Source organism: Alligator sinensis, unplaced genomic scaffold, assembly GCF_000455745.1.
Source record: "Alligator sinensis unplaced genomic scaffold, ASM45574v1 scaffold389_1, whole genome shotgun sequence".
Taxonomy (NCBI): Eukaryota; Metazoa; Chordata; order Crocodylia; family Alligatoridae; genus Alligator; species Alligator sinensis.
Genome location: NW_005841951.1, coordinates 3,485,992 through 3,512,524, shown reverse-complemented (window position 1 = coordinate 3,512,524; position 26,533 = coordinate 3,485,992). Strand labels below are relative to the sequence as shown.

Here is a 26,533-nt window from a genome sequence, read left to right as displayed (position 1 = left end):
ACTGTACCTGCCAGCCCTCCATCGAGGGCAGTCAGCCCCATCTCGCCTGCCATGACTTGCTGGGAACCACCTGTTGTTATAAGCAGGAAGCTGCCAGTTTTAATACCCTGATGCCAAGGGGTTTATACATGACTCCAGCCTTCCCTTATGTGGCCTATGGCATCTGACTGTTTAAAATGTCATCCTAGAGTTGCTCTTTCCTTCAGTTTATGGCCGGGCCAAACTGAGCCCCTTGCTAGGCCGCATGCATTCATCCTTTCACACCACCCCACTGAGCCTCATTCATACTGCCCCCCTCTCACTGGGGCCTCTTGCACTCTGCCCTCTCTCACTGGGCCTCTTACATGCTGCCCCACTCTGGGCCTCACCCACCCTGCTCCCTTGAGCGACTGTGTAGGTCATCAGGCTTGCCTACTCACAGTCCTTGACTGGCCGTGGCACAGCCTTTTGGGCATCTCCCATGACCCTCATCTGCATGGTGACCAGCCAGTTCACCAGGCCCTGCATGGAACTCTGACCTCAGTCCCTCCATGTAACTCATTGCTCTCACCCCCCCACATTAGGGCCTTGGAGTTTTTCACCCCACTAGGGTCAAGTGCCTTTCTCTGGGCATGCCTGGCCCCACTACACACTATGCCCCCTACACTAGGGCTCAGGGTCTTACACCCCCTGGGCTCAGGTGCCTCTCAGTAGGTGTGTCTGGTCCCACCATTTTTTCTTGGCCCACTAGGTAGTGGGGGCTGTGGTTTTAAGGCACCCCATCTGCCTTTCACTGGGTAGGTAACTAGCCTGGCATTTCTGGAGAACTGTCCCACCACGGACAGTCCCACCAGATCACCCTTCTCTGGCAGAGTGCAGTTTCAAGTCATACCCAGGACCAGGAGCCTGCTACCATCCCCAAAGCCCCTGTCCTTACTTCCAAGGTGTTCTGAGCAGCAGCGTAGCCAGTCGCTGTTGTTGCTGCCAGCAGCAGACTTCTGACTCTGTCCTGAGGGTCTGGGTCTAAAATGGAGGCTACTCCACCACCTCCTCCAATCCCGGGGCCCTCCTGCAGTCATGTGACTGGCTCATTATTCCAGCTCACACCTGGCAGCTGCCCTAATGGCTGTTCTAGCTCTTAACGTGACAAGCACCCAAAGGTGTTCCGTCACACTGTCTTGTTATTTTGTTGGCATTACTGTTTCTTCCTTTTACTTTTAAACAGTCAGATGAATACAAGTTGCATTATTGTCAGGTGCTAATAGCTATTGGAGATGTAATAGATTAATTACACATAGGCAAAATTAACCTGATTTCCAAGATTTGGAGAATTTTGCTCTTTTTCCATCAGTACTGGAAAATATCGCAAAACATACTTTCTGTGTTGAATGAAAAACTTCCTTTAGAGGGGGTGACCCTCAAGCATGTCAGAATACCTTAAACAACCAACTTGGAGCACACTAGGTCAGAGGGATGGGCTTGCAGAAGGACACCCCATTTACAATGATGTCTACACTGTAGGAATGTCCCCCAGCAAAAGTGTCCTCTGTTTTACTAAAACCTGCCAATCAAATATCTGCTACGGCAAAGGATCTAGCAGTGTCCAAGTGCCAGGGAATGTGGCTGCCCCAAGACACGCAGCAATTGGCTGCACATTGTAGGAAGTCTGTTGCTTATTTAAAACTTTATCAAACAGTAAATATTAGTAAACTATGATGTGCACAGAGACATTTCACGTATCTATAATCATCATCTCATTTACTCTGTGGCAAGCTTCTTTTCAGAGCTGCATAATGGCCGTAGTGCAGCCAACTGAAATTTCTGCTGCAGCCAAGATCAACTTTAACATTAATAGTGTGAGATAAATAATAATGCACTTGGTACAACAGTTCTAGTAATTTTGATATTACATTTGTTTACTTTTTCTATTTAGAGGTTTTTTTTGTTTTTGATGTTTGTATTGGTAGCACGTGAATGCACCATACAAATTACCAGGGGAAAGTTGAAGGTTTTCTTGGCACTTGGAGATGTGAGAAGCAATTTGAAATTGTTGTGTAAGCACTTTATCTCCATGTTTCTGCTAAAATGTTTAGTAGTGAACAATATTGGCAAGTTAGTTGCCATTGTTAGGTTTCAGAGTCCACATGTCAATGAAATGAATGGGGCTGTTGGCATAATTCAGCTATTTTTACAGACTGTAGCTTACAAAAGGAAGTACTGCTTTGGTTCACACACTGTTCATGTTTTCAACATGTTCTTCACGTGTAGATAAACAGCTGAGATTCTAGAACACAACTCTGCAGTAAGAATGTAGAAGGGATAATTTTAGGAAATGCTATAGCTATAAAATCAGGGAATGTTTAAGAGGATTGATTGATTTTAAATTATACCACAAATTGCCTTTCTTACCTTATAGTGGCTCTATATTTGGCCATGCTGATTTCTGTGGCCAGAAGATGAACCTGTCTTAACTCTTAAACTGTTTTGGTGAGCCTGGAGTTGCTCTGTAGTAATGTATGAATATTGTGTGTGGGTCATTGGGATATTTACTCTATGCCTTTATTGGTTTAGTTTAATTACATGCTGGTAAGGAAACAAACAGGAAGCACATGGTAACTCAAGATAAATACATACACATACTGGACAATGGGGGAACTACTGACTCTGAGGATGTGGCTTTGTCTTTTGTGGAGTCTAACTTATTTGCCTTGGGAGAAGTAGTTCTCCAAGGGTCCACACCCTTCCTGATTTTTATATTAGCCTATTTTCTCTCAGCCTTCCTTCAGATTGAACAGTCCTAGCCTTTTTGGTCACTCCTGGTCCTTTATCATCTTGGTTGCCCTTCTTAGCCTAAATTATGTTGGAATAGCAGAACCCAATATCCTAGACTGAGAAGGACAAAGGAACTTGGGCTGAATAAAAAGAGCCTCTAGAATTGGAAAAGGTGTAGTGAGCTCTTTAGACAGGCACCTACAGGTGAATTGAAGAAGCTAGACCTGCTTGAGCTACCATTGGGATTTTTTAAGCATATAGGTAGGGAAAAAAAACATGTGGAGACTTCAAATATTTTTCTCTTAGGTTTCTATTTCCTTAATATTAAACAGCATTTTGATTTAAGAGAGCTGTTGTGTCACTACCATGACTGGTGGCCAAGATTTTCAAGGGGATAAACCACATATACTGAGCCCAGTTGTACCAGCTGGATATGCACAGCCTATGAACAGGGTACTGCATGCAGGAGTCTGGTCTAAGAGCAGTAGAATCATGTGACTATCCTGGGAGGAGTAAAGGTATGAGCCCTGACAGTGGAAGGACCAAAATGAGAGTCCAGAGAGATGATGGGGTTGCAGATAGTTCTGTAACCTTGATACGAATAGCCAGAAATAGAAACACAGGTAGTTTTATGGTATTTCTTAAAGATGCTGACAGGATTTCTCTTCCTTTCTTTCCCTGCAAGATGTTGCCTGCTCACACATTTTATTTTCCTTATGCTTCTATATTAATACTTTTTAACCTAATCACAAAATACCTTCCTTGTGATATCTGCCATGTTGCTTGACATAAAATTCTTGATATGGGAACCTGACCTAAAGGATGGGTTGCCATTTCTTGAGTTAGAGCGCCTTGGCCTTTGTCCAAGTTATAATATCCTTTCCTCCCTCTCTTGTGTAGAAGGAGATATTGTACCTTGATGGTGACTGTGTATTGCAAGTCAGGACAAACATATCTGGATAGCGCTAACCTCTCATAGGCCTCTTATTAAAACAAAGCAAGCAAACAAACAAAAATAAAAAGATCTCCAAATACATTTATTTTTTTATATAACTCTTAAAATGATGACCAGGGGTTTGATTCTAAACCTTCAGAGAAATTAACACAGGTCCAATTATGATCAGAAATTCTTGCTTTAGGATTACTGGATCACTTGTAATGCTGAAATTTAATTCAGGCTGATAAACTAAATTTGTTCTCCCAGGGCATGCTATTAATGCAACGCAGTAAACTCTGGTGCACAATGCGCCAGAGTTTATTGCTCCCATACGCCACATTGAGCTAAATCGGAGTAACCCCGGTTGGCAGGAGGCCTGGGGAGTTGGTCTCCCAGCCGGAGCTGCTCTGACCTAGATCAGTGGGCTGTGGATGGGCTGGCTGGGGCACAAGGGTGGTCCAGTGCAGAGATAGCAGGCAGGCAGCTCCCGCACTGAAGCACCCTTGTGCCCCAGCCAGCCCTGTCAGTGTCTACATGTGTATTGAATCTGCAAGTACTATCCTGTGACAGAGTAAATTAGTTTACTTTGGCCTAATAGTATCGCATGTGTAGATGCTGATGTTTTACTGCAGAGCTAATTAGTCAGCTCTGCAGTAAATATCTTGTGTAGATGTGCCCACTGAGTAATCAAAACCATTCATAGAACTCTTGCCTGACAGGTTGTAGATACAAAGAGCAAGTGCTTATTTCAATAAGCACTCTTGTTCAGTGCCAAACTAATCATGTTATTACAGATGTAATCTCTGTATGCAGGTTTTTTTTCAGTCTCATGTTTAATTGACAGCAAGATGAAACCTATCTATATATGAGTTGCAAGCATGCCAATCACTGTGCTGTCTGTGCACCAGACCGGTATGTGCTCAGAACTCTGGTCTACACTTAGCCAATCGACCCTTTCTTTTAGCTGGGTAGAGATTGTAAAACACGTACAGCTGTATGCATTGATTCTCTCTCTTGAGCCTTGAATTTTTCTTCTTACTTTACCTCATGTCCTCCCAAAATTTAGTTGAGCATGCTGATGGATCTCGTTTCCTAACGGATGTGGATTACATTGGAGAAACTTGTTTACCTTGTTTACTAGACAGAATTAATTTCATGATATGGGGCTTTCTTTTTAAATGTGTTTTTAAAAGCTTGCGTGTACAGGGTAAATATAAGCACAAATAACTGGGGAATTTCTAGCTCAGCTTTGGGTGACAAGTTGATCCGCCTTTGATTAGTTTTGTAGCAATTGCTATTATTTGGCTGTTGCATGGTGATGTTAAGAGAATCAGTGAGGAAACTAAAATATTTTTGGTATTTATACAGCATTAAGAAGTATTCCAAATGCCTCATAATTAAGACCAGCATAACATATTGTAACATATAATTATAAGATTGTTAACAATTTCTAGAAAGCCAAAGAATAACAGCTCAATTGGAGCATGGATTGCAATTACCTTGTACCATGCAGATATTGCTTCTACTGCAGGCAGTCTTACCATAAGACTCTAAGTGTAAACTTCCCATGATTTTTCTTCCCAGCCTTCTAAGTTGTAGTTTGGAAGGGGGCAGGGGTAGAATTAGTAGTATTGGGATCACAGCTATAGAATTTTTCCCTGAATAGAATACGTTTCAGTGGACATTAGAATATTAGAGAGAAATGGAACTTGTATCTAACATTTAGTTTAAAGAGCATCTAAATTGGGCGTCCTCATTCCATGCTCTACCTTCAGTTTTTTTTTAAACACCTTTTTTTAAAACTGCAGCCATTAGCACACCATTAATTTTTGGTGCTATTGATATGCAGTATTCAGGCAGTGAATTCTCCTTGTGTGCAAAGATAGAATACAATAGCACTAGATCAGAAGAGGAAACCAAAGCCTGAAATTTGCCTATTCCAAAGATACATTTTCCATTATGAAAGTGGATGTTAGATCTGTTCAGATGGCAGTATTAATATCACAGGTGAGATTTTGTTTGTTTGTTTGTTTTTATCTAAAATAAACTGATCTTGGTTTGTACAGCAGTTGACAAGTTAAAGAGAACTAAAGCCAGGAACAGCAGCATGAAAAAGCATAGCTGACTAGTCAATATTATCTTTTTAAATTCCCTTTAACTTTTTTACTTAACTTGTAAGAGAGCCATACAGCATTTACTTGAATCCAAGACAAGGCTTTCATTCCAGTCAACATGTGGGGTGGGGCAGAGGCCCTTGTTTTGGATTCAAGTACAAGGTACAGAGACAGGTGGCAGGGTTGAGGTCAAGCTGCCTGACCCTCCTCTCCACCACTGCCTGCCCCCTTACTCTTGCTTGGCTCCTTCCTGTTGCTTTCCTGGTTGCAGCTGGGGGAGACTAATATAAGATGACCCTCCAATAATTATATTTGGTGCATGGAAATTATAACAAATTTTCCATGCATTATCATCTTGGATCCATGTAATTATGGTATTATCCTCTTAATGCAATAAACAGGATATAAAGCAGTTTTTGCTTTAATTCAGAGGTGTCAAACATACAGCAGAGCCCTATAATCTGGTCCCAGGTAGTACCCCCTTTCCTGCACCATACTGGCCCTTTGCGTAGTGCTCGTGATGTGTGCTGCCCGCAATACTCACTTGGGCTGGGTTCTGGGCTGCACTGTTTGCTGGGACCAGTCCCAGGCTGTGCCTCCCACACTACTTGTTGCTGGTTCTGGCCTGTGCCACTCACACCTCGGTGGGTGGTGTGGTTAGCACAACCCAGGACATGGCTCCAGTGCGTGGTGCGGCTGGCACAGCCCAAGACCCTGCCCTACGATGTGACTCAGCCTAGGACTGATCCCAGCAAGGCAGCTCACTAGGGCTCGTTCCTGGGCTGCACTGCCACCGTGGGTAGGTGCTGCCTATACTGCATCAGGCTTGCGGGTTGCAGCAGTATGTGGGAGGTGGTGAGTGGACCTGATCCAGCCTGTGAACTGGCCTGCAGGGCCATGTGAGTTTGACATCCCTGCTTTAATTCCTCCATTGATTGAATCAATACATAAGAGAATGAAGTGGTTGCTGCTGTAGTAAGTAATTTTCATGAAACTTTATTTATCATACTCACATTAATACTAAATAAGATTACAACCTGGTTGCTAATTGCTTGTGGTCTTTAAATATGCACTTCTTTTACAAATGGTCAGTAATTATTAGGTCTTGTTTTCTGCTGCATAAGTGGTGACAAATGTGTACAACTTTATTAAAAACAATGCAATTTTTTTAAAGGCTTACATCCCGGGAAAAGAACAATTCAGTCCTTTTCAGTGGAAGCTATATATAGCTCACAGGAGTTGAAAATTTGGTATCTGTGTCTAGCTAAGCTAGTCATTAGTTTACCTTGGATGTAAAACAAAAGCCTGTTGTTGTTTTGCTATTTAGCTAGAGAGGTATGTCATGGGGAACCAAAGGGCAAACTGTGATTTGCTTATTAAAGGGATATTGTGGAAGTTTAACAGTTGAGAATATCGGTGTAACTTAATTGTCCTTCAGAACACCAAAATCAAATCTTTTGTTTTTTCTCACAGTTTTTTAGGGAAACCCTGTTTTGAGGCTATATCTGTTTTGTGTAGGGTTACTGTGCTTCAGAGCATGTCATGCTGCCTTGGGCTCCTACATGGGAAGAACTGTGCAGATGTGGCTATACTGCTTCACATCTCCCTGCTAGGCAGTTCATTTACAATGCTGATTAGCCATTTCAGCACATTTTGTGGCTGCATGTTTGGATGTTGCTGACCTAGTCTAAATGGTGACATCTTGTTTTATAGTTTTATAATTTAGAGATCATTGAGGAAAGATAGATGCAGCACAACTCAGCAGGTGAGAAGAGATGGACAAGCCACTAACTGACAGCCACGCAGAGTTTTATCTGGGTTGGTAGGGAAAAGAGGGTATTATTAGAGAGGGTAAAGATGCATTTGATCAGCTAGACTGCACTCCATTGTAATAAACTTTGTACTGTCTGCTAATTCAGTATGTTGGGCAATGGTTTTAGGGCCTCAACCATTTCCCATGTAAAAAAAATACATAAAATGTTGTGGGAACTCTTCTGATGCTCAGCCTAAGTTTTCCTCTTCTTCACCTTAGTCCATTTAATTTCTAGTTGCACCTACTTTGATTACTTTAATTCGTTCTCTTTTGGGTTGTACACACTGGTATACATATAGACAGTTTTATGTTTTGTGTAGTGTTAGCAGACTGAGAGAGAGAGTGAGTCTGTTAATCATTTACTAACAACTGCTAATCATTCAGTCCTACTCTCACATATATCATGGTGTGCTACAGTTTTCTGAAGCTCTAAGAGCAACACAAAGCAATGACTATCTGAAGTACGTGGCTTTTGACCATTCATGCCCCTTGCCTGTATTTTAGCAATATTGGGGGGATTACTGGTATGTTCTTGATATTCAGTGATAGCAAGTGATGAACTAAGGCCAGGGATGGGGAGACGAAAAGTACTTATAAACCTTATATCTTTCCTATTTTTTCAGCTGACAGAGGCCAAACATGCCCTCAGTATAAGTTAGAACAGTTATAGGGCTGTTTTATGTTTAAAGTCCCTGGAATTCTCTTCTAATGACCATTCTCCAGGCCCCTGATTTGGTCTTGAGGCAGAAGAGGGAGAGCAGGTGGTATAATGTTGGCTTTGCACCTCTAAGAAGTATATGGGGCAAAGGGCTCTTGCGTAGGCTCACATACTCATCAGAGTCTTAAAGTCATATGTAGATATTGAACATGAAAGGAGATTATGTCCTGTTTTAGTGGACCGATTCCCTTTATGCTGCTGCAATGTGTATATGCTTTACTGGTTGTTTGCCATCACTTCACTAGATGTTCATTCATACGAATAGAAGTTTAATGAAGTATCAGGTTCAGCATGTGCAGCCAAAGATAGGAGTAAATTTCCCAGAAGGACTTGGTGTGTTCTTCAGCACTGAATCAGCAGAAGTTATTCCTGTCTGCATTCTAACGCTTCATTTGGTAAAGAAATAAGCACTACTGCATAGACTTTTCCCTCCTCTTGTAAAGCCTGCAGAATAGTTTATGTTGTCCTCCTGTTTATTTAATGGACTTGATTCAGTGTGTAGTAATGTAGGTTTTCTTTTTTAAAACTCAGAAAATTGTCCAGAATTTTTTTAACCTAACTGTGCATAGGCACACAACACTCTGTGCCAACATTGGGTAGATGAGTCAGGAGTAATGTAAAGAGACTTAAAGGAGCTAGGGAAGATTTCTTCAGAGAAGGGACTCTGGAAGGCTGCTTAAAGAAGACCTCTTTGAAAGTCCTAGTGCGTAGTGGGTACATTTGGGGAAGAGATGAACAATGGTACATGATACAGTGCTACAGAAGTTCCACCCAGTCCTATGGCTCATGAGGCAGGCTAGGGAGGCTGCAAGATGTCAGTCAGGGCTAAATTATGAAGTTGGTTTGTTTGGCCCTGAGAGCAGTCAAAGAAAGGCTGGGTGGGAGGGTGCTAAAATAGCTGAAAACCTTTGCTGTCTTTCCCCTAAGCTGTAAGTTCCATGCTGCACCTTTTAGAAGTGTAGCACAAAACTTCTCTAAATATGCATGTGACTTATCATTGTGTGTGTTTTTTGCATTGCAACACCTACATGAGGAAAGGAAGTAGCATTTTCATGTTACAGTGGAGGCACTGTAGGGACCAGCATTTTTAGCAGTAGCCATGAATTTAGGTACTTAACTTGATACTGAGGGTACATCTAAACTTCAGGGTAGAGTTGCCTGCACTGCCCTTTCCATAAGTTAGCTCAAGTACCTACAGTAGTTGAACCAAGGCTATTTTACTGAGATGAAAAGTGATCAAGCAGAATGACTGCAGTGTAGATGCACCCTTAGGCTGCTTGCAGATGTGAAAAGGAAAAAAATCCCATGCTTTACCAGAAGTAGCTTGTTAGTTGGACTCGGTTCTGCAGTGTCGGCATAGATCGGGCACTTCAGCAGGGCTTTTTGGCACTTTTATCTAATAGCTGATTGAGTCAGCTATTAGATAAAAGTGCCAAAAAGCTCCTCTAAAATGCCTGATCTATACAGATGCTGCAGAGCCGAGTTGAATTAATGTGGTGCCTCTTCTGGGCATGTGCTGGCCTTGGTGCGGGAGCGTGCCAAGTTTAAAGTAAAACGCCATTTTTCATGTCTGCAAGCAGCCTCAATATTTTATCTTTCACAAATATGTTTATTGCAGATACTTAGCACCTCTGACAATTGCTCTTTAGTTTAGGCACTCGAAAGTAATGGATACTTTTTGTGAACAAGTCATTTCCAGTCAATATTTTCAGATTGTATAGATTTGTTTGAGTGAGGAGTAGAATAGACCTGATCTAGCTCACAGTTAAGTATGTTAACCACAGAACTATCCTCTTTACCTTCAAGTGCCCAGACATACTACTGGTAATTACTTGCCCAAGCTCTGATTAGACAGTTTGTCTAGCAGATCTACTTACTTCAGAGCAAGTTGTTATTCTGTTTATGGAAAAGATTGTTAGCCCCCTCAGACCTTGCAAACAATAGTTTGGAAAGTGGTCCAGCATCCAATTATGTGCATCATTAAAAGGTGAAGGTGATTATATCTGTATTTAAGGCTTAAAAAAAAGAGGGGGGGGAGAGAGAGAGAGAGAGCCAGAAATAGCATATTTTCAATAGAAAAATAGCAGTGCAAACTTTAGCTTTTATAAACTTTGCATTCAGGTTTTTTAACTGTATTAATTTTTCCTTCCTGTATGGACCCATGCAAGTATGATCCATATTTGGGCTTTGAACAAGTATTACAACAATGCAAATACATTACAATATTAATGTTTCATGATAGCAGTAAAAATTATGATTCTTTCAGTGTCTAAGTAGTTTACAAAAACTCTACTTTAATTGATTAAGAGGTGCTGGTGTCAGTGGATCTCAACTTTTTTAGACTCAAGGCTCCTCTCATTAGACTTGAAGCACCCTTTGGAAAATGCCAGCTCTTACATTTTACCCTTTGTTTTGACTACAGAAAAATAATAGAGCAATTCTTCTATTGCAAAGGACATAGAAAGGCAACAACAGGTTTAGACTCTTATGGCTAAGTACAGACAGTCAAAAAGCCTGAGGTTGAATTGATTCAATCTTTACAGGTTAGTCTAAGCTGTGTAGACTTAACCAATAAGCAAGTGAACAGACATTCACTTTTGATTCTGGAAATGCAGTCATATGCCTGCAGTGGCCCAGGCCAGAGGCTGGAGAGGCACTAGAGCAGGGGCAAACAATTATTTCGGGCAGAGGGCCGCTTACCCAGTTTTGGCAGGCTGTGGAGGCCTGCATGGGTAGCCCCGCCACATGACAGGTGCCGCACCCCTTGACAGGTGCCTTTCCCCCTGGTCACCATCTTGGGACCAATGTCCCAATGTCTTGGGATCAATGTCCCAGGGCCAGCACTGGTGGGTCACAAAGTGGGGTGCAGGCTGCAGGGGTCTGTGAAGCTGGGCTGGGCTGCACCAGCAGGGAGAGGGGGGAGCTGGCCCGGCTCCATAGAGCCCCTGCTGGCTGGGACCCTGTACCCCTGCCACCCTGCTCTGGGCCCCACCGGTGCTGGCCACGGGGCACCGGTACGGGCCTCATGCTCCCGCTGGCTCCTCGCCCACTCACAACCAGTACCCCCCAGCCCCCTGGTGCGCCCTGCTCCAGCCGCTTGCAGGCCGTGCGGGGCTGTCCAGAGCAGGCACAGGCAGCCCCACGCAGACTGCAAGCGGCTGCAGCATGAGGCACCAGCCACACAACGAGCGAGGGGCCACATTTCCCTGTGCTCAGCACTAGCTTGTAACCTGCCCCTGCTGCCAGCCTGGCAGTGGGGCCAAGTTTCAAGGTGGTGCTAAGCGTGGGGGGTGGGGAAGCAGCCCCATGCCTGCCCCATGTCCGGTGCCCCATGTTGCAGCTGCTCGCAGCCGGCCTGGGGCTGCCTGTGCCTGGTCTGGACAGCCCCACGCAGGCTGCGAGTGCCTGCAGCAGGGAGCGCTGGCTACGGGGTGGGCAAGGGGCTGCTTTTCTTCATGCAGGGAAGGAGCCCAGGGAAAAGCTGAGCACAGGGGGGGAAAAGCAGCCCCTCCCCCATCCCGTGGCCTGCGCCCCCTGCTACAGCTGCTTGCAGCCCATGGGGCTGTCTGGAGCAGGCACAGGCAGCCCCATGTGGGCTGCGAGCAGCTGCAGCATGAGGTGCCGGCCACGGGGCAGGGAAGGGGCCACTTTCCCCCCTCACCCTTCCCTGGCTGGGGTCCCTGCCACTTACCTGACGTTCTGGCCCGGAGCAGCCACCTGCTCCCAGGCCAGAAGCCCTGGCAGGTGCTTCCGGCTGGGGGGCGGGGCCGGGCGGGCCCCACTGTTGTTGGAGCCTGCCGGGCTTCCCCTGGGCCCTGCTGACATTTTTGACAGGAACCAAGGGCAAAGAAATATTAATTTTCTACCTTTTTTAGGGGCCCTGTGGGCCAGATAGAATGGCCTCACAGGCCGCATCTGGCCCGCGGGCTGTATTTTGCCCACCCCTGCACTAGAGCATGCTTCCCTGCTCTGCTGGAGCAGACAGCTTAGGCCAAAGCTATCCAGCCCACCCTGCAAGGGCGGGGGGAGGGGTTTGCAGGGGAGGTGCAGAGCATCCTGGGATGCTTCAGGGACTGTGAGTTAACTTGAAGGGGATCTGGGACAGAAGTTCAACAAACTGATGTAATCTAAGTCAGTGAAGTCTGATACTTCATCCATCCAGATTGATCTTAAACTGGTTTTGGCCATTTTGAATGTGGTTTATGTGCACTGAACTTCTGTTGTGTTACAGATTTGCACTGGTTTCTGATCACTTATACCAATTTATGTGTAACTTCTGTCCCTAGCCAATGTTTTTGATGCTATGGATTCCTATTTGAAATCTCCGGGTTTATCTTGCCACTCTCCTGTGTCAGTGTTTGCACACCTAACAGTGCTAATGTTGCTTGGCACTCCCTAGCCCCCTTAGAAGGCTGTCATGGCACTTTAGGGTACAGAGGTACAGAGTTCAAATTCTGTATAGGGTATATATTTATTTTAAAATCTCCGTTACTTTCCTCTGGGTACTTTTATATTGTGCATCATTTCTTATCCTGGTGATAGATGTGGGAGCCAAATGTACACTAACCTTTCACTCTTTTTGCTTGTTTGTCATTATTATCCTTTTGATTTAAAAAATGGATCTGAATATTCAAATGCACGTCTTTCAGTTATTCTCAGCTAAATTACACCTGCTTTATAAGGTATCTACTAGTCTTACGTTTTTTTAATTTGATTTCTTTTCTTCTTTCTTTGTTTTTCATCTTCGTAGGGCAACCTCGTATATATTCAAGCAGCAGAACCTGCGAATGTTCCAATGAAAAATCACCTTCCTGCAAGAGAAGATCAGCTACTAGCTCTACAAAACACAAGCGAATTTGATGTGCTAATTATAGGAGGAGGAGCAACAGGGAGTGGCTGCGCTTTAGATGCTGTTACTAGAGGTGAGCCATGGGGGCTTGAGTATATATATGTGGGGTTTTTTATTATTTAAATGTGTGTTCCTTGCTTTTGTTCTAAAATGATAATATTTTATTTTACATAGGGATGAGACAGCTGCAGCTACTATAAACATTTAATAGTTGTTCATCTTAACACAGGTTTTAAGTTGTCAGTTTAGTTTAAAATATACTGACCACATTCAGCTTGAAAGTCTTTGATTTATTTTCTCTTCCTTAATGAGAAGTTCTGTGTAGCAAGGGGGAATATAATATCCACACTCAGACGCACTCTATGGGTTTCAGAATCAGTTTCTGTTTTTTCTTTTGAAGTGTTTCTGTTTCTGTTTTTGTTGTACAATTGAAATGGATAGAAATATTACTCTTCTAATACTATTTTCATAGACTTCAGTTGGTTTATTGTTTAAAACATTGGACCAAAATCGTTTAGAACCAATTTAAAGAGAAACAACTTCCTTTGTGGTGAGAGGAGTTATTTTCTTGCTGTGGGTGGAATGTGACCCTTTGATTTTTAACCAATTCCAGAACTGGAATTGATACATTTTGATAAAGAAAAAATCATGGCGTGCTCTCTATAATTAAAAATTAACACGTAGCAATCAGCGAATCAAGCAAATAGACTAGTTACACTTGCCTTTGCCTAAGAGGCACCTAAACTTTGATTTTATGTTTCTATTGAACTCCCTTCAATTTCTGCGTTGTGTTGCGATGTGCTCATTCATAAGTACCAGAATCTCACCGTAGTTTGCTTGTTGCCATAGATGCCCTTCAATTACCTTTTTAATAGTATAGAATACAGTCAAATCTGAGAAGTTTAAGAAAAAAATGATTACAGAAAGATGATAAAGTGCAGCTGTGCAGGCTGAGCATTCCTCTGAAATAGTCAGCAGAGGCCTCAGAATCAATTAGCTGTTGGTTAAATGGACCATCTAAAAGTGAATTTTTGGGATGGTGATTGTCTCAGGAGCTGTGAAATGTCACACTTCAAGACATGTCAGTGGTTAATTCTGAATCTCTTGTAAGAGCTCATAGCTTGTCTCAAAGGGCACACACAAAAGTGACATTTGTCGTGCAATCGACCCCTTGAAAGACTCCTACAGCTGTGCCCTGACAGAAGCGCACAGATGCAGAATGCTTTAAAAGTGCATGATCACATGACAAATAAACCCTCATGTAATGAGGGTTCAGATGAAGCACTTCAAAGCAGAACAACTTCATTAACTTCTCTCTGTCCCTTCTCAGGATTGGGGCTGGGCTGCCCCTAGTGCTGTCTGTGGCAAGGGAGGAGGGGAAGGGAGCTCCAGGTTGTGGTTTACCCAGCCTGCGCTGGAAGGTGGGATGGGGGATGGCACATGGATTGGAGCTCCCGTCCCAGGTGGAGGGAGTTGTGGGGAGCTCCAATCCTCATGTCCCCCCCTCTGGCTCAGGTTGGGTAAACCCCAGCCCACAGCTACTTCCCCTCCCTTCTCCCCCTCCCTTCCTGCAGAAAGTACCAGAGCTGGAGGGAGGGTACTAGGGGAGAGAGGCTGCAGACAGACAGCTCTTCCTGGATCAGCTCCAAAATGGAGCTTGATACCCAGCAGCAGGTGTCAGTTGTGTCGGGGGATTGCCTAACTCCTGGCACTTTCTGTACAGCACCATGAGTCAGAGCACGGAGCTGCACATCTGTCGGGAGGATTCCTTTGGGTGCTGACAGAAGTGTCTGCTGTGACAGAAGTGTCACTGTGCTTGTAAGCCGTGGTCTCTTTTTCACAGTCGTGGAAATTGTGTTAGCAGGGATGGATGAAATGTTTATCGTAGAATTGTAGAAAAAGTTCGTTCGTGGAACCCTTTGGAAGTTCTGGAAAAAATGATGTAAGGATGAGCTTTGATGAAAATGTGACTAATGAGATTAACAATGTATAGGTGCACGCCTGGATAAATTGCTTATAGAACTTGCTAGATATGTTTTTTTAAAGAAATGCTTTATCTCACTTACTTTGTTTCCTACCCCTGCCCCCTCTCTGTTTCCTTTTGTCATTGTCTACCCTAGCAATATGCTTCCCATCTCCTAAACTTGAATCATTAGTGCCTTTCTCCTTTGCTATCCAAGTCTTTATCCATCATTTTCCATCCCTAATAGAAAGACAGTACTTTTGGACTTCCCATCATGATTACTTCATTTTCTTTCTCTTAACTTATTTCCTTATGGTAGGCCATAAAAATGTAGCCATTTTCTTTCTTTTTCATGATTTTCTGTTTGTGACTACTCTCCCTCTCATTCTTTGAATATTTGTTGTCATTTTTCTCCTTTAGGCTCCAACTGAATTCAGTGGTGGTGGTGGTGGAGGGAGGGGGGCACCCTCCTTTTGGCAGAGAGAAAGGTAGCTTGATATGTTAGTCTGAAGTCAGGCAGAAGGCAGGGTAGGGCAGCACCTTTGAGGTTATTCTGGTTCAGAGAGGCACAGACCTTTGTAAGTGACAGCCTAGTTTGTTAGATGCATCATTAGCATTTGAAGTAGCCTACAATGCTTGTGCCCCTCTGAACCAGTTCTCTCGAAGGTGCTGCCCTGCTCTGCTTTCTGTGTTGATTTGTGTGACCAGCATTAGAGCCTTAATTCATATTAATATTAAGATTCACATCCACCTCAAAGCATTCTATTACCGTTCTCGCCCATTATTTCACTGTCTTTATCTTTCTTGCTCAGCCCTCATTTTTCTTTGATTGTATTCGTTCTTTCTCTCACCCCTCATCTGTCATACAGCCCCTACTTGGAACCTAGATATGGTGATGCTGAGCATTGCTGGGCCTATGACCTGGCTCCTGGAGTAGAATTAACTATGCAAAGAAGGAATGCAGGAACTAGGGGGAGAGTAAGCAAGCCTCCCAGCCTCAGCCTTTTCTGTAGCCTGATGCTTATGGCCCTCTGCTGGGAGGTGAGATTGTGGTATTGATTCCCATCAGGAGCATTGAGCCAAGGTTCTCCCACTTCCTTGGTAAGTACTCTAACTTGTAGGTTTGAAAGCCTGCTGGCAATAGGACCATCACCGCTTCTTCCTCCAGTTGTGTTTTGCAAAAAATTATTAAATAGCTCAGCAGAAGCACAGATGTCAATGCTGTTGGGATGAGTTAGGCATGCTCTAAGTGTGCCTCCTGGATTGGGACCCTCAGGGGATGTAAGCAAATTTGGGATCCATGGGTGTACTTAGAAATACGCTTGCCAAGCTGGTAACTATTCTGGGCATGTCAAAATGCAACACTAGGCAACTTCCTGGTGAAAATCAATGTGCTTTACAGCCCTGTTCATGAGAGCTTTGTGAATTGCACTCATGGAATGTTAGGTGCCCACTGATCCTCACTTTAGCTTTTGTGGGTTTGGCTTTACTGCTGGCTGTTATGCTATTCCACGTGCTTATAAAGATCCACCACACAAAGACCAAACTCTCATTCATTAGAGGGGGATATGGCAGCCACACCAATATTAAAGCTGCTTAATATTTCTCATGGTGATTTCTTGTAACCATTTTAATGAAATGCTAACACTTGTCTACAGCAGGCCTTTTAAACATGGTTGGAAGAAAACCATCAGACTAGATTGGTACATTTTGTTTGTATGCTTAAATTCTGCTCAAGTTTAGCTGAGTTATAATTTATAAATTCACCAGTTTCTCTTGATTGCATTGCTTAGAAACAAATTGAGACAAAACTATTTTTCTACAATATGTACTTTGACAGCAAATTCTGTTGGATGAAGACTGCCTTGTTTAGTATAATTGTCCTATGGTACATCCACATGTATGCTGCTAACTCAGTGCTTTTAAAGCAAAAGACAAAGAGTCTCAAAAGACAGTCATAGCAGTCTGAACATGCTTTGCAATCTCTAATTTTGAGCTTCCTGGCTTGTTTGGTTCAAGTGTTAACTTTTGATGCTATGCACTTTTCTACCATTCTTGCACATAATGTAAAGTTCTACATGGCCTCAGAAAGACAAGTCTTGGAAGTGAGGGGTGAAATTCTGGACCTGTAGAGTCAATGAGAGTTTGGGGAGGTTTCAACTTGAAAATGTATGACTGCAAATAAGGTAAAGCAGTAACACGCACATCTCTTGTAGAATGACATGTTCATTTCAATCGGTAGTCTAATGTGAATTTTGTTATGCTCCTGTTTTTTATGGATAGAATCATAGAGGTAAAGCTGGAAAGGACCTCTGGAGGTTATCTAGTCCAACTCCCCGCCTTAAGCAAGATCATTCATATCCAAAACATCCCATATAAAACCTTGTCTAGCCTGTTACTAAAATTATAGTCGACCCTGCCACACACCACAGGGCATGTCACCCTAACTTGCAACAGGTAAAGCAGGGGACAACAGCGACCAATGTCCTGCTATTGCAAGCATTGTTAAAATATGCTCAAGAGATCTAAGGAAGAGGGTTATGCCCTCTGCTATAGAGGAAGTGAAAATCCCACAATCTGTACCAGTCTGACCACAGGGTAAAATTCCTTCCTGACCCCGTGGGAAATATCCATATCCAATAGGCATAGCTACTACTAGATCATCCCTGCCCAATGCTTATCCAACCTCTTCTTGAACATCTCCAATGATGGACAGTCCACAACTTCCGTAGGCAGTCTATTTCATTGCCTCATTGTTCTAGCATTCTGATATGCTACTTTCTTTCTTCTGAACCAAGGAACAAGTGTATATATTTTTGACATACTAGGCAATACCAATGCATTTTCTCCCAGCCCCGTCTTTCTGCAACAGAGTGTAGCTCTCAGTTGGGCGAATCTACAAGAGATGCTGAAGACTAATTCTACTACGCATTAGCATGGCAGGCAAAAACCATGCTAATGCACAGTAAATTTAGTGTAATGTACATTAACGTCACAGAAAAAGCATTTATCTGCGTTAATGTGCTAATGTACGGTGCATTATTACAGGTACTAACTTAATGCACCATAATTACAGTGTGTTAATGAACAGGTCATAGCAGATGCATCCAGTATTGATTTTTCCAGTCATAAGCGCTGTCTTAACAAGCCTCTATGATACCAGTCAGTTCATAGTTTATTTTACAGGCTGTGATTTCCAGCTCCTCTTGCTTGTTTCCCATATCTTTCACATTTGTATGCAGTTTGCTTTCTGCCCTGCTTGTTTTCATGTGGCTCTCTGAACCTTTCCCAGAGTTGAGCTGCTGCTTCTGGTCCATTCTTCTCTGGATTGTTTGCTCTGTTGTTGCATGGTTTTGTTCACCATCCTCTGTGGATCTTAAAGTCTTCCTTTATTGGGTTGGCCACACAATGCCTAAAGGTGCTTTTCCCCACATTTTGCTTAGATGGATCCTTTCTCTTGATAGCAGACCTTTTTCTCAGAACACCGGCCCATTGTTAAAGAATCTAAAGTTTTCCTGTTGACATCACCATCATAGCCACAATTTTATTATTATATATGATGGTCCCTGCCTGGGCCCTTACCTTCCATTGTGCCCCAATTTTCTTAATCTTCCTGCTAAGAGTCTCATAGTCTCTTCTTTTCTGCTTGGTTTCATTCTTTGCAGTATTGTTGGTGCTTACGTGGAGAAGCAGGAAAGGGTAATGGTCTGAGGGATGGATGAGCTCAGATTTCAGGCACGCTTCCAGGACCCCAAATCTGGACAAGAAATTGGTTCTTCTGTTCCCTGCAGAAGGGAGGTACCTATCACAACCACTTCCTTCTTCCTTCTCGTTGCACTAATCTTAGAGGCCCCATTCCTGGGACCATGCACTTCCTGTTCTCTGGACTTCTGGGTCCTCTGGATCCCCCATGCTGATGTCTTCACTTCTGCTTTTTCCCCAAGCTGTTCCACTGCAGAGTGTTTGAAAGCAGTTGATGATTTCAGTCTCTTCCTCTTCAGTTCCTCTTCTTCCTTCTAGTTGTCACATGTTGCCACTTCTTTTTTCCCTTTGGCCTGTCTAATGCCAACTTCTCATGGCTTCTATTGAAGAAGTCTTCATTTACCCTCATAGCACGCAGCATGGATGTCTGTGCTTCTAACCATTCAGTCTTTTCCTCCAAGATGGAAACTGCCTTCTACTTGGTGCAGATGAATTGGTCTTGATTCTCTGGGAGGAACAGGAGGATGGCACATCCCACTCAAGTAAACTTTACTGAACAGTAATTGTAATTGGTAAATCTGTGAGATCAAAGATTGTTGTTTATGACTTTGTTAGGTTGGTCGTCTGGAAAAAATTGTGTTTGTAATGTTCAGTGTACAAAGAATTCTTGCAGGTTATCTATATTTATCATTTTACTACATATTTTGATCATATCGGTAGCTTTCTGAAGTGTGAAATAATCATGAGCGTTTGGTTAATGAATTGTGTATTGTTACTGTTCATTCATGGAATTTGCTCTTTTATTATGTTTGCTGCTTCACTTAACAACAAATTTTGCTTTTTCTCTGTTTGATAAGTTTTTACCAAATTATTCCTGATTGTATCCATTAATCTTCAGTCACATTTGACAAAAATAAATTACTGTGATCTTTTGAAGTTACCAGTAATAATTTTTAAGGACATCAAGGTTTTGGGAAACTAATAGATGTTAAAAGGTTTGCATATCATTGTTCTACAAGCAGTATTATGAAGCACTGTAATGTTTTTTTAGGAGATGCAGGGTAAAGAACAGAGTACAGGGACAAATGCTAGCATTGGTTATTCTGTCCCTGGTCATGCACAGTTGCTGTTCCCAGTTTCACTTAGAATCTTATTGAATCTGCTTCCTCCTTTATTTCTGCTTTGCTTACCTAATTTCAAATGAGGAAAAAACATAAGGTCTCTATGAAAGCAACCATCTCAGGTATGCATATTGTTCCTGGAGGTTTTGAATAAGAGGCTGCCACCTTGTCTGAAATGCATTTCAGATGAACACCATCCCTTCCAAATTCATACAGCTATATGAAATAACCACACAGTGGTTAAGTTGCTTGTAGCTGCTTAGAATTTCTAGAAAGTTAAGTTAGTAGTTGCTTAACACAGCTGTCAATTAAGACACCAATTATAATATAAGTTTGGAAGACTGTGGGCCAGATGAATGACAGAGCCCATCTGCAGGCTACATCAGACCCTGGGGCCTGGCATCCTCCCCTCCCTGCCCTGTACACCAGGATTGGGCCTTAGGGACCCAGCACTGTCCCCTTCTACCTCCTGTGCTCGGGGATTGGGTTCTAGGGGCCTGGTGCCATCTCCTTTTGCCCCCTGCATGCCAGATTTGGGTCCTTGGGGGCTGGTATCACTGCCTAGCACCAGGATTTGGTTCTGAGGCCTGCTGCTGCCTCTTCTCACTCCATGCACACTGTGATTGGGTCCTGCGGGCCTGGCAGCACCCACACATGGCCCCCACAATGGGATTGGGCCTTGGGACCCAGTGCTGCCCTGCATGATACAGTGCACAGGGCCTGGTTTGAGATTTGGTAGGAAGGGAGAGATGTCACTTTTCCCTTTTTGCCAAATTTTCAGACCTGTGGGGAGCTCTGTGGGCCAGATGACACAATGATGTGGGCTGGAGTCTGAGCACCCCTGTACTATTCTACTCAGAGCTGTTTAGGCCTTAGCTGGAGTAGTCTGGGGTTTGTATTTTAGGAAGAACGTAGAAAAACTCCAGAGGCAAGTAACAAAGATAATAAAGGGGTTCAAAAGCAAGCTGTATGAACAAAGATTGAGAGACCTAGGAATGCTTAGTTTGGCAAAAAGAAGACTAAAGGGTGACAAGGTAGCCATTTAAAAAAAATATTAGGAAGGCTTGTATAAAGGAGAGAGAACAACTATTCTTCCTCACCATAGAAAGCTGAATACAAAGCAGTAGGTTTAAACTGCAGCATAGATTTGAATTGCATCCTCAGTAACCATGATGGACTCAAATTTTAATGTGAAAAATTAATCCACTTGATGTGGCCCATGCAAAACTAGTATGTCAGTTAATGCAAGAGTCCTCTGTTTTTCATCCTTTATTAACAACAGTACTTACAATAGTCATAGCATTCCTATTACTACTAATACTAGTAGCAACAATAAAAGTATTATAACTACTGTTATTATGATGCTGATGTAATTAAATATATCGTTGAAAGAGAGAAAATAGCTGAGACATCACTTGATTAAATTTGGCTTTTGGAACCTGGGTATTGCAGCTGTTCTTTAATTAACAAAAAAAAAAAAGCTGGGGTGGAGTTAGTCTATGATTTAACAGCAGTTTTGAACCTAGAATAGAATGTTTGGATTAGACAAATTACATGAGATCACATACTGAAAGTACTATGTGTTGGTCCTGAACCAGGAACAATTTCAATACTAAACGTTCGTTCTTAACTTTATACTCAGGCTAGGGACAGACATTACACACAAACTGGTTTAAGTGATCAGAAACTAGTTTAAACCTGCAACAGAACAGACATTCAGTGCACATAAACCAGTTTGAAAATGGCTGAACCTAGTTTGAGATAAAACTGGTTGAATGTAGTATCAAACTTAAACCGGTTTGACCCAAATCAGTTATGCAATGTTTGTCCCAGACCTCTTCCTGGTTTAAGTTTAAACATGAGTCCCCCAGCATCCCAGATGCTTTGCAGCCCTGGGTGGGGCTCTTTGCTTCAGAGAGCTGGACTGGCCCCTCTCATCTGCTCCCTAGCTGGAGCTCCAGCCGTGATGACAGGCACAGTAGTATCTGCCCCATCCCAGTAGTATCTGCCCCATCCCTCACCCCACCCCACTTTGCTCAAGCAGGGATTCCTCCCCTCTCCCATAGCACAGACTGTAACCAGCATGTGGTATGCTAGCTAATTCTGAGACGTGTCTGTGTAGGGCAGACAGGACAGTGTCCACGTGGGGCTTTTTGGAGTGAATCAACAGGTAGCTGGTAATATCCCTCCTCTGTTCCTTCCTTGGAAAAAAGTTGTTTAAAAAGAGCCTGAACTAATGAGAGACTTGCTTTGTTGATGGGCTGATAAATGCTGTTACCAACTCCCTGCTGGGCTGGTCAGGAGCAGGGAGGGTGGGTGGGAACCCCTCCCTAATAAGAGTGTCCTGCCAGGACCTGCCCCCCCCTACCCTGCCCCACCCCCAGCTCAGCATTGTGGAATGGAAGGGGAGGCTGCTCTAGCACTCCTCTCCCCCCAGCTTCTAGACTGAGCCACTGTAGGCATGTGCCGGCATTTCCTCAGTCCAAAGGGAATGTCTGAACGGTTACAAATCAGTTCAGCCTAGTCAGGTTAGACTAACCTACAACAATTGAATCAATTCAGGCTCAGGTTTCTTGAATGTCTGTCCCTAGCCTAAAAGTTAGGCTAAGTGAGACTAAAACCTCATTAGAGGTTTCCTACTCTTGTCTTTCATAGCTTCCTCAAACCAAAAACTCAGTATTTTCCGTGGAAAGTCTCCTGAATTGCTTTGGGAATAGACTTACATTTTTTAAGTCTGTACTAAAATCCTTAAATGTTGTAATCTTGGTTGTGACTGATTGCTTTTTTGGCTTTCGGTACCTTTCTTATTTAATCCACCTATAAGATCAGAGTAATAACAGTTGCCTACCTCGTTAGGGTATTGTGATGATTAATTTGTGAATGTTGTAGTTGGAGAGATTTACTTCTATAGAGTTTAGTATTATTAATAAGACATTATGTGGTCCTACAATGAATACAAACTTTAATTAACTCATAAGAATATAGCCTCTGTAATGTACTATAATGCCTTTCTGTTGTGATATGTCCAGATTTTAATGTGCTTCTGTTTAAGTTGTGCTTTGACTTTTCCCCTAGGAAGAGGGTAGAATCTTTTCATTACAATGTAGACAGCGTGCTGCACTTTGAATACAAATTTATCCATGTTCAGAGTAATTTTTCTTGTGATTGCCTCTACCCTAGAGAAGTGTCTTTAATGAATTACATACAAATTGTGTAATTTAAGAAGTTAATTTGGTTTTCTGGTTACACAGGACTAAAAACAGCCCTTGTAGAAAGAGATGATTTCTCATCAGGGACCAGCAGCCGGAGCACTAAATTGATCCATGGTGGAGTGAGATATCTTCAGAAGGCCATCATGAAGTTGGATTTTGAGCAGGTAATTGTTTATGCTGGTTGTTAAGCAAAAATTGCTAGTAGACTTTTATTTTTTCTTCTTCCCAATTAAATATGTATTCCCATTCTATGGTTGCTAATACTTTCTTTTGTTGCATAAAAGAGGTACTGTGCATACAAAATGGTTTCCTCAGTTAATTCTTCTAGAATGGGGAAACATGCACTGCTTTTTCTTGTTTGGGTTATATTTACAGGCAGTTGGGAATGCAGTAACTTGTATGTTGTGTAGTGTATGGGGAAAGAAGAGGGGCTGAATGATTTCAGTGTACAGTGTTTCCTTTCTTATCCTGTTGATGGGAATGGATTTGTTATGAAGGTGACAATGGGAAATGAATGGTTATATATTTTTAACCTATGCACTGAGATGGAAAGTGAGGCAAAACTGAATGTTTGTGAAAGCCCAAAAGCTTGCCTCTCCCTGTGAAATTTTTCCCTGAAAGCTTGCTAAAAATACTCAAACATGGTTGAATATTATACAGTAGAATTACATTTTACTGAATATCCCCTATTCAGCTGTCTACATCACTGCTTTATGTTAAGAACCATTTCACTCTGTTGCTTATGTGTTTGCTGCTCCCAGTGACTGATAGAGAATATAATTGTATGGATCTGATATGGATATGGATCTGAAGCAATTACTTAGATATTTTCAAAGGTAGGAATTGTTTCATACCATTTGAGTACTAATTAAAGCTAGCAGTTTAACTCATATGCAGTGGCAATAAGTAAACTTGCTGGTGGAACTTGTTCTGCACCTGAAAGATAAAGATTTTGATTTTCTTATTTGGGAAGTTCTAAAACAAATTCTTCAAATAATGTCATTGCAATATTGAAAAAGTAGTAGAGAGTGCATAATAAACTACCACAGTAAAAGGCTCCTAATATGTAGTTTATGCAACAACTAGCACAGTTGTTTTATCACCTCGCACTTGTTAAGGTAAAAATCCTGAATTATTAGTTTTATTTTGTTTTTAGTACAAGATGGTAAAAGAGGCACTTCATGAGCGTGCCAATTTGCTTGAGATCGCTCCTCATCTGTCCTCTCCTTTACCTATAATGCTTCCTGTTTACAAGTAAGTCCCTCAATTTTCTTTCTGTTGCAGTTTCTTAGAGCTTTTCTTGACAAAAGCAATGTTTTTTCACTAGAGGAGTTTTTTTTATTATGCCTTTTTCTTAGTATGCTTTTAACCTGTCAGAAGCCTTGTCTCCTAAGTGAGAATTCTGTTGTTGGGTTGCGGACGTGTGATGTTTTTGTATAGCACCACCAGTTAATGTTCTTGTGTCCTTCTCAGACTCAAGTACCTTCTAGGCAATAAAAATGCATTCTAAGGTGAAGCTTGATTCCTAAGATATTACATAATATTTTGAAATTAAATCAATTTGTAAAGAGGAGCGTTCCCTTCTAAGTCGTGTGTGTGTGTGTGCGCGCACGCATACACATGCACATAGGGTTGGAGGGGAAAGGAGGATGTTAGTGACCCTCACCTTTACACTCTGTCAGCAGCAAAGCCATCCACAACCTTCTGAGTTCTTCTGCAATGGCCAGAGCCAGAGTAAAGGAAGATGCTCATAGATTCATAGATGTTAGGGTCGGAAGGGACCTCAATAGATCATCGAGTCCAACCCCCTGCATAGGCAGGAAAGAGGGCTGGGTCTAGATGACCCCAGCTAGATGCCCATCCAACCTTCTCCCGAAGGTGCAACTATCACGGGCACAAAAGACACCAAGAAAAGGTTTTTTTAAAGAATTTAGAAGTAAGAGGAAGATGGGGAAGTTGTAGATCCATTAATGGGGAAAGAAGAAGAAACAATGGATAATGCAGAGAAGGCTGAAGTTTTTAGTGCTGCCCTTAATTCAGTCATTGTAAAAGAAGTAAATTGTAACCAGATACTTAACACAATTAATTTTGACAAGGAAATAGGAGAGCGGGCCAGAAGAGGGAAATAACAAGCTGAAGAATATTTTAGATAAGTTTGATGTATTTAAGTCATCAGGGCCTAATGAAATTCACTCGAGTTCTTAAGGAACTAGCTGAAGCAATCTCTGAATCATTAACAATTTATTTTTGAAAACTTATGATGATGAGGGAAATCCTGGGGGACTGGTAAAGGGCAAACAGAGGACCTATCTCTTTAATAGTGGGGAAAAGGAAGACCCAGAGGGTTATAGACAGCTCAGCCTTATTTAGACAACTCAGGAAGACTGATCAATGGTTGATCAATGAATCAATTGATTTGATCAGTCAGTTGAATTGATCAATGATTGATTGGTCAATCTATTCATTAGTCTCTAGAATATGGTGAAGTAATTAAAATAATCAGTGTGAAATTGGTGAGAACTTGTTATGTTAAATGAGCCCAGTTTTCTTGACTGGATAACTGGCCTGTTAGGTAAGCGACTAGTAGTTGATGTGATATATTTTAAGTTTTTGATGAAAATAAAGCCGTGCTTTACTTTAAACTCTGTGCACTCGTGCACCCAGCCCAGTGTGTGTCCAGTAGAGGCAACATGTTTGTTGGACCTGGCTCACCTAATGTCTGTATAGATTGGGCACTTTAGTGGGGCTTTTTTGGCTGTTTTATCTAATAGATGATTGACTCAGCTTTAGCTAAAAGTGCCAAAAAGCCCCGCTGAAGTGCCCAATCTGTACAGATGCTACAGAGCTGGGTTGAAGTAAAGCGCTGCTACTTCCGGTAAAGCGTGGTGAGTTTTTTTTGGTTTGTTTTTTAACATCTGCAAGTAGCCCATGTGCTGGATGCTGACTGGGAAAATGAGGAAGAAGTAATTATAGTTCACTATCAAGGTGGGAGAGTATTTCAAGTAGGGTCTGATGAGTCTGTTTTGGGTTTGGTTTTATTTACTATTTCATTCATTTAGATGATGATGGAGTAGAGAGTATTTATAATTTCTGTGGACCATACAAAACTGTGAGGTTTCAGGTACTCGGGAGAATGGGATTAGAATTCAAAATGATCTTGAGGTATTGAAGAGAAAATCTGAAATGAGCAAGACAAAATTCAGTAAAAAATAGGAAGGAGAAATCTAATGTATGAATAAGGGATTACTTGCTAGGCAGCAATTTTAGAGAAAAGGAATATAGTGGGTCACAATTCTAATGAGTCAACATTGTGATCTTGTTAAAAAAATAAATAAAATAAAAAAAGATATCTC

At 42.3% G+C, this 26,533-nt stretch overlaps 1 protein-coding gene across 5 annotated transcripts in view; it reads left to right on the top strand.

Annotated features, from left to right (window-relative positions):
• Nucleotides 1-26,533, top strand: part of GPD2 (glycerol-3-phosphate dehydrogenase 2) — a 123,952-nt gene that overhangs the window by 5,634 nt on the left and 91,785 nt on the right. For 4 of the 5 annotated variants that reach the window (XM_025199927.1, XM_025199928.1, XM_006020366.3 and 1 more), the window contains exons 2-4: nucleotides 13,084-13,255; nucleotides 23,220-23,344; nucleotides 24,337-24,434. In XM_025199927.1, coding sequence (XP_025055712.1) covers nucleotides 13,084-13,255; nucleotides 23,220-23,344; nucleotides 24,337-24,434 — 395 coding nt within the window. Of the gene's footprint in view, nucleotides 1-13,083; nucleotides 13,256-16,014; nucleotides 16,247-23,219; nucleotides 23,345-24,336; nucleotides 24,435-26,533 lie in introns of those variants that run through there. The other variant, XM_025199930.1, reaches the window with a different exon arrangement.